This window comes from Choloepus didactylus, chromosome 13 (assembly GCF_015220235.1).
Source record: "Choloepus didactylus isolate mChoDid1 chromosome 13, mChoDid1.pri, whole genome shotgun sequence".
Lineage (NCBI taxonomy): Eukaryota > Metazoa > Chordata > Mammalia > Pilosa > Megalonychidae > Choloepus > Choloepus didactylus.
In genome coordinates this window covers 33658240-33675076 of record NC_051319.1, presented here as the reverse complement: position 1 = coordinate 33675076, position 16837 = coordinate 33658240, and the positions used below count along the sequence as shown (strand labels likewise).

The following is a 16837-nucleotide window of genomic DNA, read 5'->3' as shown; positions in this document are numbered from 1 at the left end:
GCCTTTATACTTGGTTAAGCACAACAGCTTGTCAGACATTTTCAGGACCAATTTTTTGTTTCTAAATTTTATGGCACAAAACTCTAGGCTTTTTAATCTGGGCATTATTCAAAGTGTCTAAATTTTCGTAACAAAGATTCAGAATACTGGGACACTGGCATCGAAATCCCAGAGTAAATCAATTTGAACTTTTTAGTAAAGGGAGACCTGACTCAAACTGGGTTAACTAAAAAAGGAAATGTATTAGTTTATGTAGTTGAACAATTGTGAGTTGAGAAGGTTTCATCCATGGTGGATACAGGGATTCAAATAATGCCTTCAGCATTCTTTCTTTGTCTCCTGGTTCTGCTTTCTTTATGTTGACTTCGTTCTCAGACAGGTTTTCCCCATTGAACAGGATGTTTTGCATCCTTCCAAGGTTAAAATCTAGCAAAAAAGAGAAGGGTCCCAGCATTCCTGGCAAAGTCCAGAGATTCACTTTTACAGAATGACTTTAAGTCTCTGTGCTCTCCTCTAAACCAGGGAAGTGGTATGCACTGATTGGCCTAGGACCAATTACCTGCTTCATCCCTAGAGTTGGGGGTGGAACCACATCTAGACCACATGACCTGAGCAAGGGGAAAAGGTGAATCCTCAAACAAAACTGAGTTGTTTAGAGAAGATGGGAAAATGGCTGCTGGATGGCCAAAGTCAACAAATACCCATTACACAGGAATCTCTCTATAATCAAAGATTTTAACATTTTCGGAAGTCACCAGCTATTTTGACAATGAATTGTCTGGAGATAGCATTTATATGAAGCTCCCTTGTAATACCTGATCTCTGAGAAAGTAAATAGTGGTTTGTATTTGCCAACCACTGAATTCTCTATGCATTATGTCTTATTCCTGTATCATTAGATAATCATTAGAAACATAGCTGATCAGTATTATCTTAAGTTCTCACTAAAACATCTTTCTGAATCTACTGTTCTGCTTCCTTGAATTGTCCCTTTCTTGAATTATCAAACCCATAGTTTTGATAGAAGGTTGATATAAGAAATATCTTTTGAAGAATATTTCTGTATAAGTAGGGAATCATGTTTAAAGATACTCTATTATGTTATTCAAAGTTCTTTTATTAGTTTCTTCCTCATTAAGTCAGAACTATGAAGGATTTGAAATTTACCCTACTTGCACACTAACAAGTTAGACTTCCACAGTTATACACACACCACACACAGATGGTTTATTATTCACAGCAAAAGCAGCAGCTAGGGCAATATTTTGTGTTGGTTCTCTACACGTCAGTTCCCAAGGGACAATGCGATGATGGCCAGATGTTACCTGCATATGTAGTAGGTTGCATCACAGGAGATGAATCCAGAAATTAGACAAATCTGAACTTTTTATGGGGCTGCTGGCACAACTGTCCATCCCCTCCACAGAGACTGAGAGATTACCCATTTACCTGGAATGTAAGCAGGTCTTTTCAGGAGGAGAGGAGGAAGGCGTCTCTAAGTATATTACTCTGGAATGTAAGCACCCATGTCAGAGGAGAGAGAGCTTTATCATCAGTGCCCTGTGACATCTCCAGGGATGAGAAACTATTGATTTCTCCAAGGGAATGCACTTCCTTTAGCTTACAAGGCTGTTTGCTATTCAAATATGTCCTTTGCTCGGGAGGTCTGGTCTGTGTTGATAATGACAGGAATTCTTGGAGAATTGTCTCCCAAATTCACTAACAGTCAGTGGTAGAAAATAATCTTTCTTTCCAGTTCAACTTGTGTTTCCCTTAATCCAGTATTGACAACTAAAAAACACACTTTGTCTTTTTTTCTTGATTTATAGTGGGTTTCAGAGGTAAATTTAGAGCTCAGTTATGATAACTAACTTCAGGAACCTGAGATAAAAGAAAGATGCTTACAGAGTTGAATGACTTCTCCTAGGTCTTTATGCTGACTGTAACTCCTGCTGCTGCTGCATAAAATACAGGATTTTCAAATACCACACGATTATTAATACCTTGCATTGGTATGGAACATTTGTTAAAATTGATGAAAGCACATTTTTATAATTGTACCACTGTAATTGTCCATGGGTTGACTTAAGGTTCCCTGTGTTCTGCAGTTCCATGGATTTTTAAAAATTTTTATTCTAGTACCATATATAGAACCTAAAATTTCCCCTATTAATCACATTCATTTATGTAATTCAGTGCTGTTAGTATGACTGCCTCTTTAATGTCATTTTAAAATCAACACCTGTGATATCTCGTTTCCTTTGCTCTCAATACAGTTGGCTTAGCAGCCCACTTTAATTTTGAAAATTCTTGTCAATAAAATATTTCAAATATTAAAAAAGTAATTTATCAGAATCCCACCCAATTTAAACTGGTGGTAAAATTTTTCTGTAATGTCTTCAGAGATAATTATAACCTGAAGTTAATGTGAGCATTTCCATGCATACTTTTATATTTTCATTACATTTGTATGAATCTGTTATATAGTATTGTTCTATGTATATTTAAAATTTATATAAATGGTATACTGTACTAATCCTTCTGCAAATTCCTTTTTTTCATGGCACTTTATTGATATATTAGCTTTGGTTTATTATTTTAACTCCTCTGTGGTATTCCATTGTAAGAAAAAATAATCCACAGTTTATCTATTACTGAACAGATGGACAATTTAAAAATTTCCAAATTTGTGCCATTACAAACAGTACTTCAGTGAACATTCTTGTAAATGACTCCTTGTCCATATATGAGAGACATTTTCCAGTTATGTATCTACAAGAGGGATTACTGGATCATAGGGAATGCACATCTTTATTATCTATTGCCAAACTGTGCTCGGATAGGTACACAATTTCTAGGGATCCATTGTGATTCCTGAATCTAAGGATAATTTTTCATTTCTAGAAAATTCTTCATCATTATTTCTTCAAACATTGCTACTTTATCATTTTCTCTAATCTCTTCTTCTGGAATGTCTGTTGAAATACTTTGGACCTCTCATTTTCTTCTCTATGTCTATTTACTTTTCTCATTTTTCTAATATCTCTATCTGTCTTTGATGCACCCTGGATAACTTCCTTTGATTTATCTTCAAGTTCACCAGTTCTCTCCAGCTGTATCTAATATGTTCTTTTATGTATTCAATACGTTTTAAATTCCAGACATTATATTTATCATTTCTTTATCGTTTTTAGAAGTTCTAATTCATATTTTCCTCAAAATTTCCTGCTTTTTTCTTTTCAAAGTGTCTTTTACAAGTTTGATCCTTTAAAAAATATCTTTAATTATTTTAAACATATTTTATAGTCTTTTAGAAGATTTTTCTTTAGCTTGTTACTGCAAAGGAGAGACTAAACCTGCTTATAATTGTGCCTAAGAGTCTCCCCCTGAGTCATCTTTGTTGCTCAGATGTGGCCCTCTCTCTCTAACTAAGCCACCTTGGCAGGTGATCTGACTGCCTCCCCCATACTTGGGACCTGACTCCCAGAGGTGCAGATCTCCCTGGCAACACAGGAGATGACTCCTCAGGATGAATCTGGACCCAGCATCCTGGGATTGAGAACATCTTCTTGACCAAAAGGGGGATGTGAAATAAAACAAAATAAAGCTTCAGTGGCTGAGAGATTTCAAATGGAGTTGAGAGGTCACTCTGGTGGACATTCTTGTACACGATATAGATAACACTTTTTAGGTTTTAATGTATTGGAATAGCTAGAAGTAAATACCTGAAACTATCAAACGCCAACCCAGTAGCCTTGACTCTTGAAGACGATTGTATAACAATGTAGATTATGAGGGGTGGCAGTGTGATTGTGAAAACCTTGTGGATCGCACTCCCTTTATCCAGTGTATGGATAGATGAGTAGAAAAATGGGGAGAAAAACTAAATGAAAAATAGGATGGGATGGGGGGGATGATTTGGGTGTCCTTTTTTATTTTTATTTTTTATTCTTATCCTTTCTGGTATAAGGAAAATGTTCAAAAATAGATTGGGGTAATGAATGCACAAGTATAAGATGGTACTGTGAACCGTCGATTATACACCATGGATGACTGTATGGTATGTGAATATATCTCAATAAAACTGAATTTTAAAAAGGTTTTTTCTTTGAGGTATTTGGGGGATGCAGATCTGAGTATTGTGATCTATTTGGTGTCTCATTCCTAGAAGATAATTTCATTACATTTTGTAATTTTTTTTAACTGAAAGTTCTTCAATAAGATTTTGTTTAAAAATAGAAATCCCTTCCCAGCCTTGGTGGTGAAACTGTCCAAGAGATTTTTCTTGTGCTCTAGGGATACCAATCTTTATGTTAATTTCCCAGTACAGGTTTCCCTGCATCTCACTGAAATGGTAAATTCAGACCCCTTTAAGTTATGCAGGCTTGGGAGTTTGATCTCTCATTGTTGAATTTCAGTCCCGGGTGGAGACTAACTTCCTTACCTGCTTCCTGGGCTGATGGTGCAGTTGTTCTAGTCCTGCTTTCACTGAGACTGCAGGCCCAGTTCCCACCTTGTGTACATCCAAATCTATCTTCAGTCTCTGTATTAAAACTGAATCCCCAGCTGTCATTTCTCAGTCCAATACCATCCCTAGACTTCCTGGGATATCAGCTCACACCCTTACACCTCCTGGTTTTTCGTTTTTTCTTTGTTCTTGGCACAGAGGGATTTCTCCCTCTCTCCCTCAATCCCTCCCTCCCCTCTCCCCTTGTCAGTCATCTTGTATTAAGTTTGGGGGATTTAATTTTTATAGAATTTCCGGGTGGGTTTTTTTTGTGTGTGAGGGATTCCACATTAGCTCAGTCTGCCATGTTACTGGTACCACATGTCCTTCATCTTTATATTATTTTTAATGTAGTTTTATTGAGCTATATTCATATACCATACAAACCATACAAAGTATACAGACACTGTCATTTTTATATTTTAATATCCTCTTTTGCAAATTTTAATATTAGAAGATGGTTTAGTTTTTTTAGAAGTGAATTATAATTTTGCTTTTCATTCATTAAAAATTATTTATCAAGGATCTGATATGTAAAATCACTATTTACGTACTTGGTATTCAGAAATGTCTTACCCTTGCCCTGTGGACTGTGGAGGTGATATGCAAGTAAGCAAACAATGTCAGTATAATGTAGCAAGTGCACAAAGTGTGTTGTGTGCTATGGAAAAATCAAAAAGGGACACACAATTTCAATAGAGTGGTCAGTATAAACTTCCTAGATGTTAAGATACTGATTCTAAGACTTGAAGAATGGGGAATTAGCCAGGTGAAGAAGTAGGAAGATCATTCCAGGAAGAGAATGGTGTATATAAATGTACAGAGGTGAGAGACAGTGTGGCTTGTTTGGGGGAATGAAAGTAGTTCCAAATGGCTAGAGTGAGACAAGAACAGTCCCAGGTCAGCGGTTCCAGGATCCTTGGGGATTGAGGGTGAGAAAGAAACTTTAAACTTTACTTGAGTAATAGGAAGCAGCTAAGGTAAAGAATCAGTATTGCCACTTAGAGGAAACTAAGTTATAGCAAGGAAGAAAATGGCATATCTCAAATCTGAAAGGCTCAGTGAGGATTGAAATAGAAGTATGAATAATGAAGACAATGGCCTGGAGAGTAAAAGGTACAACAGAGTAATGTGTGAAGTGTAGTGGAGATTAATAGATTGTTCTGTGAAAGGAGTGTATCCATGAAACCAGAGTTTGCTGAGGGATGTGTCATAGCTTGGAGGAGCTACACCAGACCTGGTGCACTGCTTGGCTACCTTCCCATGGTGAATAGAGCTTATCTTACCCAGAGTGTATTCCACCATGAATTCCTCAAGAATTGTCAGGCTGCTGGAGTTTTTGTGTGAAGTAAAGGGGATGAAACCTGGAATTACTGTGCAAATGGATATCCTTTGTGGATGATGGAGAGCACTGCTTTCTGAAAAGTTAGCTGTAGGAAGGTAAGTGGCCTGATTAATCTATCTGAAGGTATGTCCCAATGTGTTCTGGCCACTGATCTGAAGATAAAGAATGAAGGAAAATGTATTTGTACTTGGAGTACCTTAAATAATTCTACCAGAGCTCTCAGATATTATGTGACTGGGAACACCAGTCAGGCAGATTACTTTCCTCAAGAACAGGGAATGGAGGAGCATTTTCATGAAAACACAGACCATAATTGGGATAGTGTTGCAACCCTTTGATGTGGGGAGCTTTGAAATGAAGTAATAATCTCCCCAAGATAATCAGAGAACAAAAGCTGGCACAGGAGCTCCCCTTAGAAACTTCCCATGCCTTTCTGGTCATATGCCCAGCTCAAGAATATGTCTCATATATATCAGCATATTGAAAGATGTGCCAAAAATGAGCCACTCAAAGGTTTAACCAACACAAGTGATCTAAAGGGATTCCAGTGGCCTGTTTTGATATGACTACAGAAGGATAGGGTCAGGCCTCTCCAGCTGGCCAAAATATTAGAAGAGGCCTTTGTACTTGGCTCTTTGGGTACTGAATCAGGGTGCTCCTCAATCCTCTCCAGATTCTACAAGGCAAGGACACTGACCTGAGGCTGCAGTGATATAATATATGCTGTTTCTGTAAGGGAATTCAGGAATGGAAAACTGAGTAGAGAATTTCTTGGTAGTTTTCAGCATCCCCCAGGACTAGTACTTACAGAATTGTGCACTTCTCTGCCTTGTGGTCTGCCTGGCTGAGTGAAGCTTGCAGCTGCTCCAGGCTGCAGTGACCTAGATAGTTGACATGAATGCTGACTTCAGCCAAGACACATCAGCTCCCAGACATAAATGCTGACTTTGGTAGACTGATGCAGGGCCACAGGACCAGGAGCTCTTCCTATGATAGAATCTTCTCTACAGTGGCATTGAAGACTTCTGTTTCCACTTCATATAGGCACTGAGTATAGAAGTAGAACAAGAAACAGGTTAAAGTGAAGAAAACCCTCAGGCCTGAAATACCTGAGCCATGTATGGATTCCACTGGCACTATAGAGATTTAAAGGTTGAAATGTTTTTACTGTTCAAATATCCATATATTTTACATGTCAATATTACTAAAATCCAAAAATAAATATATGGACATAGCACTGATACCAACATACTTTTAACTCAAATATGCAAAGAAAATGAAGTTACTATAACAAGGTTAAGATAGTTTTTGAAATTTTTGAAATAAGATACAATCTAACAAAACTTCCCATTTACCAAATTTCTCCTGTTTATTTGTCTCAGTTTTTACCATACAATATTCCTTCCCATAGCAAGCCAAAAATGAAATAGGGTGGTTATAATATGAAAAACACATACTGCAAGTGAGTCATAAAATTGGAAAATGGCTGCTTCCCAGTAGCCACATAAATTTTAGAGGAAAAATATTTTCTACAGGGATGATCTGTTATAGAAATAGCAAGTGTTTATTAAAAGTATTAAAACAGTGAAAAAAGTGACCTTAAGCAATATACAGATTCCTTATTCAGAATTTTTTTACTCTGCTAGGAGGCATTTCGTTGGGGTGTGGTCTGCTTTTCTTCCTAACCTCTGTTCTCTCTGTTTATATGTTTGTCTCCTTATAGCCTAGTAGTGGAATTCAATGACATGCTGTCATTTTGTACTCTTCTAGCAAGAAGGAAAGAGCAGCAGCTGTTTCATTTCCTGGAAACTCTTCTCAGAAGCCAGTAATTCGGGGAAACTTTCCAGATTGACTTATGGAGGGAGTGGGCTAAAACAGCATGGACTATCCCTATATTTAGGAGTTGGTGTGGCCTGAAATGTGGGGAAGAAGATAGGAAAAAAAACCAACCCACCTCCTTCAACTACTAGGATAGATAATATTCATTGTGTCAGCATTCCATAAACCACTTAAAACGAAAGAAGTGAAATTGTGTTGGGTGGTTCTGTTCTTTATTCAGTAGTGGCAACAGTAAGCAAAAACTGAGTATTATGAAACAGGATGCAAGCACACGTAATTTAATAACTTCAATAAAATACATAAAATATCATGTTCTTTCAGCTTAACTTGGAAAATAAGAAAGATTTAATATCTCTAAACCTGAATTCCTATTTCATAGGTTTGCTAGGGAATAAAATGAAACACTGCAAGTAAAGCTGTTAGAATAGAACTTGGCATATAGTAAGTGGTCTATAAATGTTAACTAAACAAAATTGTATTACCAGAACATAACAGCTGTTACGATTTTGTGCATTTCTGTCCAAACTTTTTTCTATGCAATGTTAATTGTGTTTATTTTAATCATAAAAATACCAGACATAGAATTTTTTGTTTTTGGACAAAGAATTCTTGAAAACCTTTTAATCGAAGTATAATATACAGAAAAGTCACAAATCATTAAGTGTGTAGCTCAATGGATTTTCATAGATTGAGCACACCTTGGTAAGCAGTGCCCAAGAAATCCCCTCGTGCTGTCTTCCAGGTTTACCTTTGTTAGCAGAACCACTATCCCAACTTCCAACAGCATAGATTAGTTTGACCTATTTTTGTAGGTTATATAAATGAAATCATACTGTATAAATGAAAATTATACAATTTTGAACCTTGCTCTTTCTCATATTTCTCATAGTTCCATGAGGTACTAAAAGTGCTTAACTATGTCCCTAAGTGCTACCTGTGTACAGGCATTCTACTAAACACTTTACAAACATTTTCTTTTTTATCTTTATAGCAAACCTATGAAGTAGGTATTAGCTATTATTCCCAATTTAGAGATGAGGGAACTGAGAATTAGAATTAATTTGTCCAAGATTGCATTGCTAGTAGATCCTGGAGCCAGGATTTGAACCTTGATCTAAAGTCCATCTGTATAATACTGTTCTATATCACCTCTTCACATGCAGCATATTCCAAAGCAGCATAGCTGTGTTAGCAGCACAGCTTATTGATCCATTTGCATGCTTGGGCCCAGGAGCACAATTTCTGGTTTAAATCCAACTTTGCTACTTACTAGCTGTGAAACCATGGGCAAGTTACCTACCTCTTCTTTTCTATTTCTCTATCTATGGAATCAGCATAATAATAGTAACCTCACAGGACTATTTTAAGAATTAAATGAGTTAATGTTTATAAAGCACTTAGAACAGGGCCTGGTACATAGTGCCACATAAGTGTTTGATAAATAAAATGTTATCACATATTCTTCAGAAGCACTTTTTGAAAAGGCTGCAAAGTATACCATTGAGTGGATATAGCATAGTTTACCTAATCATTCTGGTATTGTTGATTGTTTTTCATTGTTATAAATAACTTTTTAAAAAAGTATTAATGCACTATTTTTTATTATATTTAAAATCAGGCAATGGTCTGACAATAGAAAGGCTGCTTGTGGAATATTATGTTAAACTTTACTTACAGATATTAAATCCTTAGAACTAAGGTTTTTCTTTTCAGACTTACTGCTTCGAAAGATGGTTTTACACAAATACTAAATTAAAAAACAAAACTTTAAAACACAATGAATTGCTTTTATTTCAGTATGCATCCACATTTTAGCATTTTGTGGTCCTGAACAGAAAAGTAGAAAAACACAGCAATTTGTCAGGAGATCAAGCCTGCCAGTTTCGGGGATCTGCCTAGCATGAGTTCTTTCTTAATCCCTGCTGAGGATTGTGAGAGGCAGCAGCCCCAAATTCAAACAAAACCCAAATGGATTGCAAGAACGACCAAATGAGAGTCCTGTTTGTTTAAAATTTCTTCAGTTTTTAAAAGCAAAAGCAATTACAGGAAAAGAAAACAATTCATTCAGAGGGATCATGCGTGCTTACAAGTATCTTCATGTGGCCTTTCTCCACATTTAACCCCCAAGAACTTTGAGAGCTAGCAAGTTGTAGCTGAGGACCCAATTTTCATTTCCCAGGCTGGTGGAGAGTAAAGAAATGTGGTTCCAAAACCAAATGAGGGAGGTCAGAGGCTCCTTGCAACCTTACCTGATAGCTCTGGCCAAAGCAAGGAAGTGTCTTGGAAAGTGTCAGGTGGTGATGGTGCAAGAAGAGACTTCAGGAGGAGAAAGGAGACAGCAGCACCCCTCCATAAATGTGGGGGGGGGGGGGGGAGAGAAGATAAAGGGAAAGCCCTAAAAGAATTCCTCACCAAAGGCCAATTTCAAAGGATAGCAGAGGGGGTTACAATTTGTTCTTCAGCCAAGGTTGGTAGTGGAAGAGAGTGGGGAAAAGACAACGGCTTAGAAGGGGGGCATCATTTAAGACTTAAATAAAGAAACGGGTTTCTTTTTGGGTGCACATGAAGCACCCACGCACCCTCAGCAATAGTCCCACAGACTGCAACCTGAAACTTTTATATCTATTCTAATAAACCACCTCAAACTGGAGGGCTGTTGCATGCAGGGAGGGAAAGAAGAAGAAGGCTGGGGAAGGAGAAGTGGAAGAAGGAAGAGACCCCGGGGCAAGCTGATTGTGTGATACATATTTTCACAGCTGTGTTGGATGTGCCTCACTGGTAGTGATATGAATTAATTTAAATATACTTTCTTGATCCCAGAAGTTCAACTATGGGGACAGTGGTTACACTTGACAGGATGCTTTGTCATTGTACATTTCAAATGGACAAAAAATATCATTTACAGTATCTTAAGATAAATTACCTTTGAATGGGAGATTCCTTTCCAGTACTTTTGAGGTCTACAAGATATATCTCGGAAATTTACTACTATGGAAAATGATGACAGCTTAAATAGAATGGGAGTGGGGGATGGTCTATGGTTTTCCTTTCTGATTAATTGCTGTAACACTGTCCTTCAGGTGGCTGAGGGAGTTTCATATTTTCTTTAGACATCATTAGGTACTGAAGCTCTTGCAGGACAACTTTGAGGTTATATGAATTCTGCCATTTTGCTAGCACTGATTTTGCGCTTGGGTACAACACTCCATTAGAACTATTAATTCCATTCATATTAATTTTTGTTACAAATCTTACAGAGGAGGATGCTTCTGGGTATTTAGGTCCACATTCTATTTTAAGGCTGTATATTTGATTTTCATAAATTATCCACCCATGGTGGCTGTCATCTAATAACTAACTTTTTAATGAAGATATTATCCACTGTTCTTTTTTGGGTTTGTATGTATTTTTACTGAGTGTTTGCATAATTTTATTAGCTACAGCATGTACTTTCTGGGAGTTCACTGAAGCCATTGAACCTCTGGGCTCTTACTTCAGAGGAGCGAGCATGGCTAACTGCCACTTCACTGCTGAATGGGAAAGGAATGTATTTCCTAGTGTCCTTATTTCATATCTGGCTCAAGGCTACAGAGGCGGCCTATAAGATAGAATAGCTCTCTTAAACTGAGTATGTTATACTGATATGTTTAAGGCATATCTCTATTACCAGAAACTTCATAACACCCGAGAGACAAATTCATTATTGGTGTAGACATTCTCTGTATTTCCAAAGACTTGCTGGTTATGAGCAGAGAGCACTTTCTGAAACTTAATGATCATCTAAGGTTAATGGTGATCTCCAGCAGTCTCATGCTTAATTCCATGCAGATCATTAATCTCCAGGAAATGCTTAGTATTTTCATTGCTGTTTGCTTAATTGAAGATGTGAATAATTTAATAAAGAATGATTACATGAATTTGAACAAAGAAAAAGACTTCTTCTAGTATGCAGAGCAGCACCCCCTAGTGAGCACAGCTGGTAAATATAAAAAGTTAGAGTAACATTTCGGAAATGAAAAGATTTTTGTAGATTTGTCTTAGGTTTTTGACCAGCAAGAGAAAATATGTTTGATTTAAAGAAGAAAAGTAAAATATCTTTTCAGAATTTGAAAAAAAAGCTCTAAATTAGAAGACTTGCTTTAGAAAGAGTTAAATTGTTATTTTACAATAAGCTTAACATTGAAAATTTTCATCTTAATAAAAAAACTCTTCTGTTTTTGCAGGTCAGAAAGGGTTCTTTGTTTGAAATTATTACCTTTCCAGCAAAGACTGCTTTAACTAGCATAATCTATGCTTCATATGCAGCACTAATTTATTTGGTAAGTTAAAAAATTTGTTAGAACCTAGAAATGAATATAATTCTTCCATGTAATGTTAAGATACATTGTATAGCCCATTCACAAACTGAGGCACCATTCTCTTGTTAAACAAAATAATTTTACAGTAAATTTGTATTCTTCTGAGAAGCCTAGGTCAATCCACCCAAAACTAATTTGCTTGAATAACTAAAATTATTTTATTCTTATAAAGTTTACTATCCTTTGAAGATCTTTGGTTCAAAACATTTTAGTTTTGCTTTCATTTCACTATACTTGTTTTATTGCAGCCATTTTGTCATGACCGCCTAAAGTACAGTAGCCCATCATTTTGGGGCTGTGGCTTTCGGGAACACAAAAATTAGTACATTCTGAATTACATGTGCTGTACATTACAAAATGATAAGGGATTATTTTCTTTTAATCCATTGCCATGTATACTTCCCTTTAATTTTGAAAGTACAACATAAATAGACAAAAGTGCACAGCTTGATGAATTATTACAAAGTCTTCTTCCCAGGTCAAGAAATAAAATATGTACAACTATAAAAATGTGCTACCATCAATTGTAACAAATGTTCCACACCAATGCAAGGTGTTAATAAAAGGGAGGTATATGGCAATCCTGTATTTTATGCATCATTGTATTGTAAATCCACAACTTCTCTAATAAAAAAATGTATTAGAAGAATGACCATCAATCCAGAAGGCTCTTTTTGCTCACTCACAATCACTACCCCTTTCCATAAAGGCAACCACTATTTTTACTTCTAATACCACAGATAGAATGCCCATTGTTTGAATTTTTTATGTTGAATCATAGAGTATATATTCTTTTCTGCCTGTCTTCTTTTGCTCAGTATTATCTTTGTGAGCTTCATTCATTTGTAGCCTGTAGCAGTTTTCTCACTTTCATTGCTGTAGATCATCATTTATTTATTCATTCTACTGTTGATGAACATTTGGATTATTTCCAATTAGGAGCTATTATGAATAAGGTCACTATGAATATTCTTGTACATATCTGTTCCGGTTTGCTAATGCTGCCATTATGCAAAATACCAGAAATGGATTGGCTTTTATAAAGGGGGTTTATTTGGTTACAAATTCACAGTCTGAAGGCCATGAAAAATGTCCAAATTAAGGCATCAACACGAGTATACCTTCACCAAAGGAAGGCCAATGGCATCTGGAAAACCTCTGTTAGCTGGGAAGGCAGCTGTCTCCAAAATGTCTCTCTCAGTTGCTCTCCAAAATGTCACTCTCAGCTGCTCTGAGCTCCTTCTGTCTATGAACTCTTTTATAGGACTCCAGTGATTAAATCAAGACCCACCCTGAATGGGCAGCATCTATACTTCCATGGAAGTAAACCAATTAAATGTTTCACTCACAGTTGATTTACATCTCCATGGAAACACTTAATCAAAGGATTCCAACCTAATCAACACTAATATGTCTGCCCCCACAAGATTGCATTACAGAACATGACGTTTTGGGAGACATAATACATCCAAACTGGCACAGTATCTTTTGGTGAAGTTGTTGGATCATAGGGTATGCATGTTTTCACTTCTAGTAGATATTGCCAAACAGTTTTCCAAAATAGTTTTAACAATTACAGTCATCCCAGCAGATTATTATGGAGTGAGTTGCCATATGGTGCGTTGTGGGACACAGCCTCAGGCACAACAGAGACTCAGCAAATGACCGCTTTATTACTTATACAACACAAAGGGTCCAAAGGAGCAAGGGAAGAGGCCCCATCGAGGTGGATGGCACCTCCACACACCCTGCTTCATGTCATGGACGAGGGACCCTGTATTTCTGAAAGCTGGGTATTTACACACCTGAGGGGGGAGGGGCCTTACCCCTGAATAAAAAGCATGTATCAAGCAAACTTTGTGCAGAGTTCCTGCCCTGATAAGCAGCTAGGGCTGCTTATTCCAAGTTTTGGGTCCAGGTACAGTCAGGGAAGTTCCATTAGACCTAACATCTCCCCCTGGCTTCAAAATGGAAACATATTGAAACATTTGCACACCAGGAAAGGGAGGGGGAATGAGAGGGGAAGGGTAGTGAGGGCTGGGAGATGGCTGCTAGGCATGTCTGTGACTTCCCCAGCAATTAAGAGTCTCAGTTGTTCTACTTTATCACTGATACTTAGTATTGTTAATCTTTTCCATTTTAGCCATTCTTGTGGGTATATAGTATTCTTGTGATTTTAACTTGCATTTCTTTGATCATTAATAAGATTGCTCACAATCTCATATCTTTATCAGATATTTAGGTATTCTCTTTTGTGAGTAATGGCATTCATAGAAAATGATCATATTTGGGGTAAATGGATGGGGCTCTTTGCAGCTGAAGTGCAGCTGGAAGTCTGAGGATCTCTAGCTCTGAGTTTGGATATACTCCAGTGCAAGTTACAAAATACCTCACTGACAATGGCTTAAGCAATAAAGACATTTAAATATCTCACTTAAATAGAAGTGTTAGGCAGGTTCCACGTTTGTTCAGTGCATCCACACTATCATCAGGAACCCAGGGTCTTTCCATCTTTCTCCTCTGCTATACTGTTTGTTGTTTTATTGTCCTTAGGCTTGTTGCCTTGTGCTCAGGAACGATATCCATATCAGTGTCCAAAGTAGGAAGAAAGAAGATGGGTAGAGGCAAAAGTAAAAGTCTTTTCCTTTTATTTGAGAGGGAAGACTTTTTCAAATATTCTTTCTGAACTTCTCTCCAGCAGACATCCTATTTTATATCATTGGCCAGGAGAGTCACATGGCCACACATTCAAGTGCAAGGAAATCAGGGAAAGCATCTGGTGTTTCCCTACTCTCTGGTGGGAAGCAGGCAAGAAGGGAGGCAGGAGGAAATTGAGGCTGTTCAAGCCTGAATGTTTTAAACTTTTTTCTATTATACTTTTTAGGAAAACCTTCTATTGTTTATAGTCCATTATATCATCTTCAGGGATCTCTTCTGAAAATAAGCTAGTTTAGGTCTTCTCATATTTCATGGATTTTATTGTTCTCATTGCTTGCCTTAAATACTTGGCATTATCATCATTTTCATCATTGTAATAAAAAAGGATTTTCTAATGTTTCCGTTAGTAAACTTACAGAGTAAGTTTAATGAGTACTGTTCTAAGTGTCTCCCCAAAAGTTATTTTTCTCTGTGTTTGATTTTGATGCCAGCCTCTTTAAAGTACTGAATGACACTTTTTTTTTTGGGGGGGGGGGGGGAGTGGATCACACTTTTGCTTAGAAATCATGGATCTATTAGCTTACTAAATCCTTACCAAAATACTTATGTTCCTCCTATTGTGCATAGAGGTATAAGCAAAGTCTATGGAGGGGAAAGTGAAAACAAACCAACCTACTTTGAGATACTAACATGTTTGGAGAAAAATGCCATCTCTCAGAAAATATTGCATTTGATTAAATCAGGAGAATAAAGACGTAAGACATCTAATAAATTGGGGGAAAAAGTGGTAAAACATATCTTTATTCAAACATTCTAGGCTTTACATTTCTGTTTAGGTTGTGGTATAATAAATAAGTTAGAAGAAGGAATCAGTCTCCCTATACTTACCATGTGCCAGGGGTTCCAGAAAGGAAGTGATTTTTGATTAACATATGAAGATTAGTAATTTTATGTTAACGTTTTATTATACTTCTTTTCTGTAAGTTTAGTAACTTAAAAGGAAACCTTACTTATAATTTTTTTTAATTATATAGACACTCTGTGTTAATGCTGTGTTGGAGAAGGTAAAGAAAATTTTCCAAGAGGAAGAGTCCATAAGGCAAAACAGAGAGAATGCAAATTTTAGAAAAGCCTTTTCTGAGCCCGTGCTGTCTGAGCCTATGTTTCCTGAAGGTGAAATCACAGCAAAATCTTACAGGTCATTGCCAGAGAAGCCAGAAAACATTGCAGATCGCCCCAAGCTTCCTGCTAATAAATTGAGCAGTAAGATCCAGGTTTTACATTCTGTGTTTGACCAATCAACTGAAATCAATGAACAAGCAAATCTGAATGTGGATATCACTGAACAGAGAGCTTAAGAGTTATCTGATGGTACATTTCATCTGACAAAATGATGAAACTGTTTGCATACACTGAATGCTCTAAGAGAAGGAGGGGTATTTTTATTAAAATGTCTTTCTCTGGAGTTTATATGGTAGAAAAAATAAAATGAAACTTGATGTAGAATATATGAATGACTATAACATTTTTCATGAACAAGAAAATTCACCTTTTGGAGTGTTAGACATTATGCTGTGGTTTATAATATGGACACTATAATAAATTTATGTTCTTATTAAAGACCTACTCTGAGTGTCTTTCCTATTATTTATCTGGGAGGAAAACCCTATCAAAATGCTTTCTTTTTCAGAGTTAGTAAATGGATATAGGCATACTTAGGAGATAATGTGGATTTGGCTCCAGACCACCTCAATAAAATGAATATCGGAATAAAGTGAGTCAAACGAATTCTTTGGTTTCCCAGTGTATATAAAGGTTATGTTTACATTATACTAGCTTATTAAATGTGCAATAGTATTATGTCTAAAAAATGTACATACCTTAATTTAAAAATACAATTCCTAAAAAATGTTAACCATCATCTGAGCCTTTAGTGAGTCATAATCTTTTTGCTGGTGGAGGATCTTGCCTCGGTGTTGATGGCTTCTGACTGATCAGGGTGGTGGTTGCTGAAGGTTGGGACTGCTGTGGCAATTTCTGAAAGTAAGACATCAATTGATTCTTCCTTTCATTAAAGATTTCTCTGCAGCATGCAACACTGTTTGATAGCATTTTACCCATGCAACTTCT

The 16837-nt window shown here is 36.7% G+C and overlaps 2 protein-coding genes across 4 annotated transcripts in view; one reads left to right on the top strand and one right to left on the bottom strand.

The window, feature by feature from the left end:
- The window catches only part of SPATA9 (spermatogenesis associated 9), a 44920-nt gene extending 28599 nt beyond the window's left edge, over positions 1–16321 (top strand). For all 3 annotated transcript variants that reach the window (XM_037801716.1, XM_037801715.1, XM_037801714.1), the window contains exons 3-4: positions 11915–12010; positions 15742–16321. In XM_037801716.1, coding sequence (XP_037657644.1) covers positions 11915–12010; positions 15742–16065 — 420 coding nt within the window. In that variant the 3' untranslated portion in view covers positions 16066–16321. The remainder of the gene's footprint in view (positions 1–11914; positions 12011–15741) is intronic.
- LOC119508359 (ubiquitin-conjugating enzyme E2 variant 1-like) lies at positions 10746–11165 on the bottom strand. The gene is made up of 2 exons (XM_037801994.1): positions 11142–11165; positions 10746–11045 (listed from the first exon to the last, which is right to left on the bottom strand). Exons 1-2 carry the CDS (start codon positions 11163–11165, stop codon positions 10746–10748), a joined length of 324 nt encoding a protein of 107 aa, XP_037657922.1.
- Positions 16322–16837: the final 516 nt, after the last annotated feature.

Excerpts from the sequence above, each read along its gene's own strand:
- LOC119508359 (XM_037801994.1), bottom strand. The coding sequence starts at position 11,165 with ATGGCTTCAGTGAACTCCCAGAAA. Across the intron at positions 11,046-11,141 it reads CTTCAGTGAACTCCCAGAAA|TTATTAGATGACAGCCACCA; the intron begins GTACATGCTGTA and ends TTAAAAAGTTAG.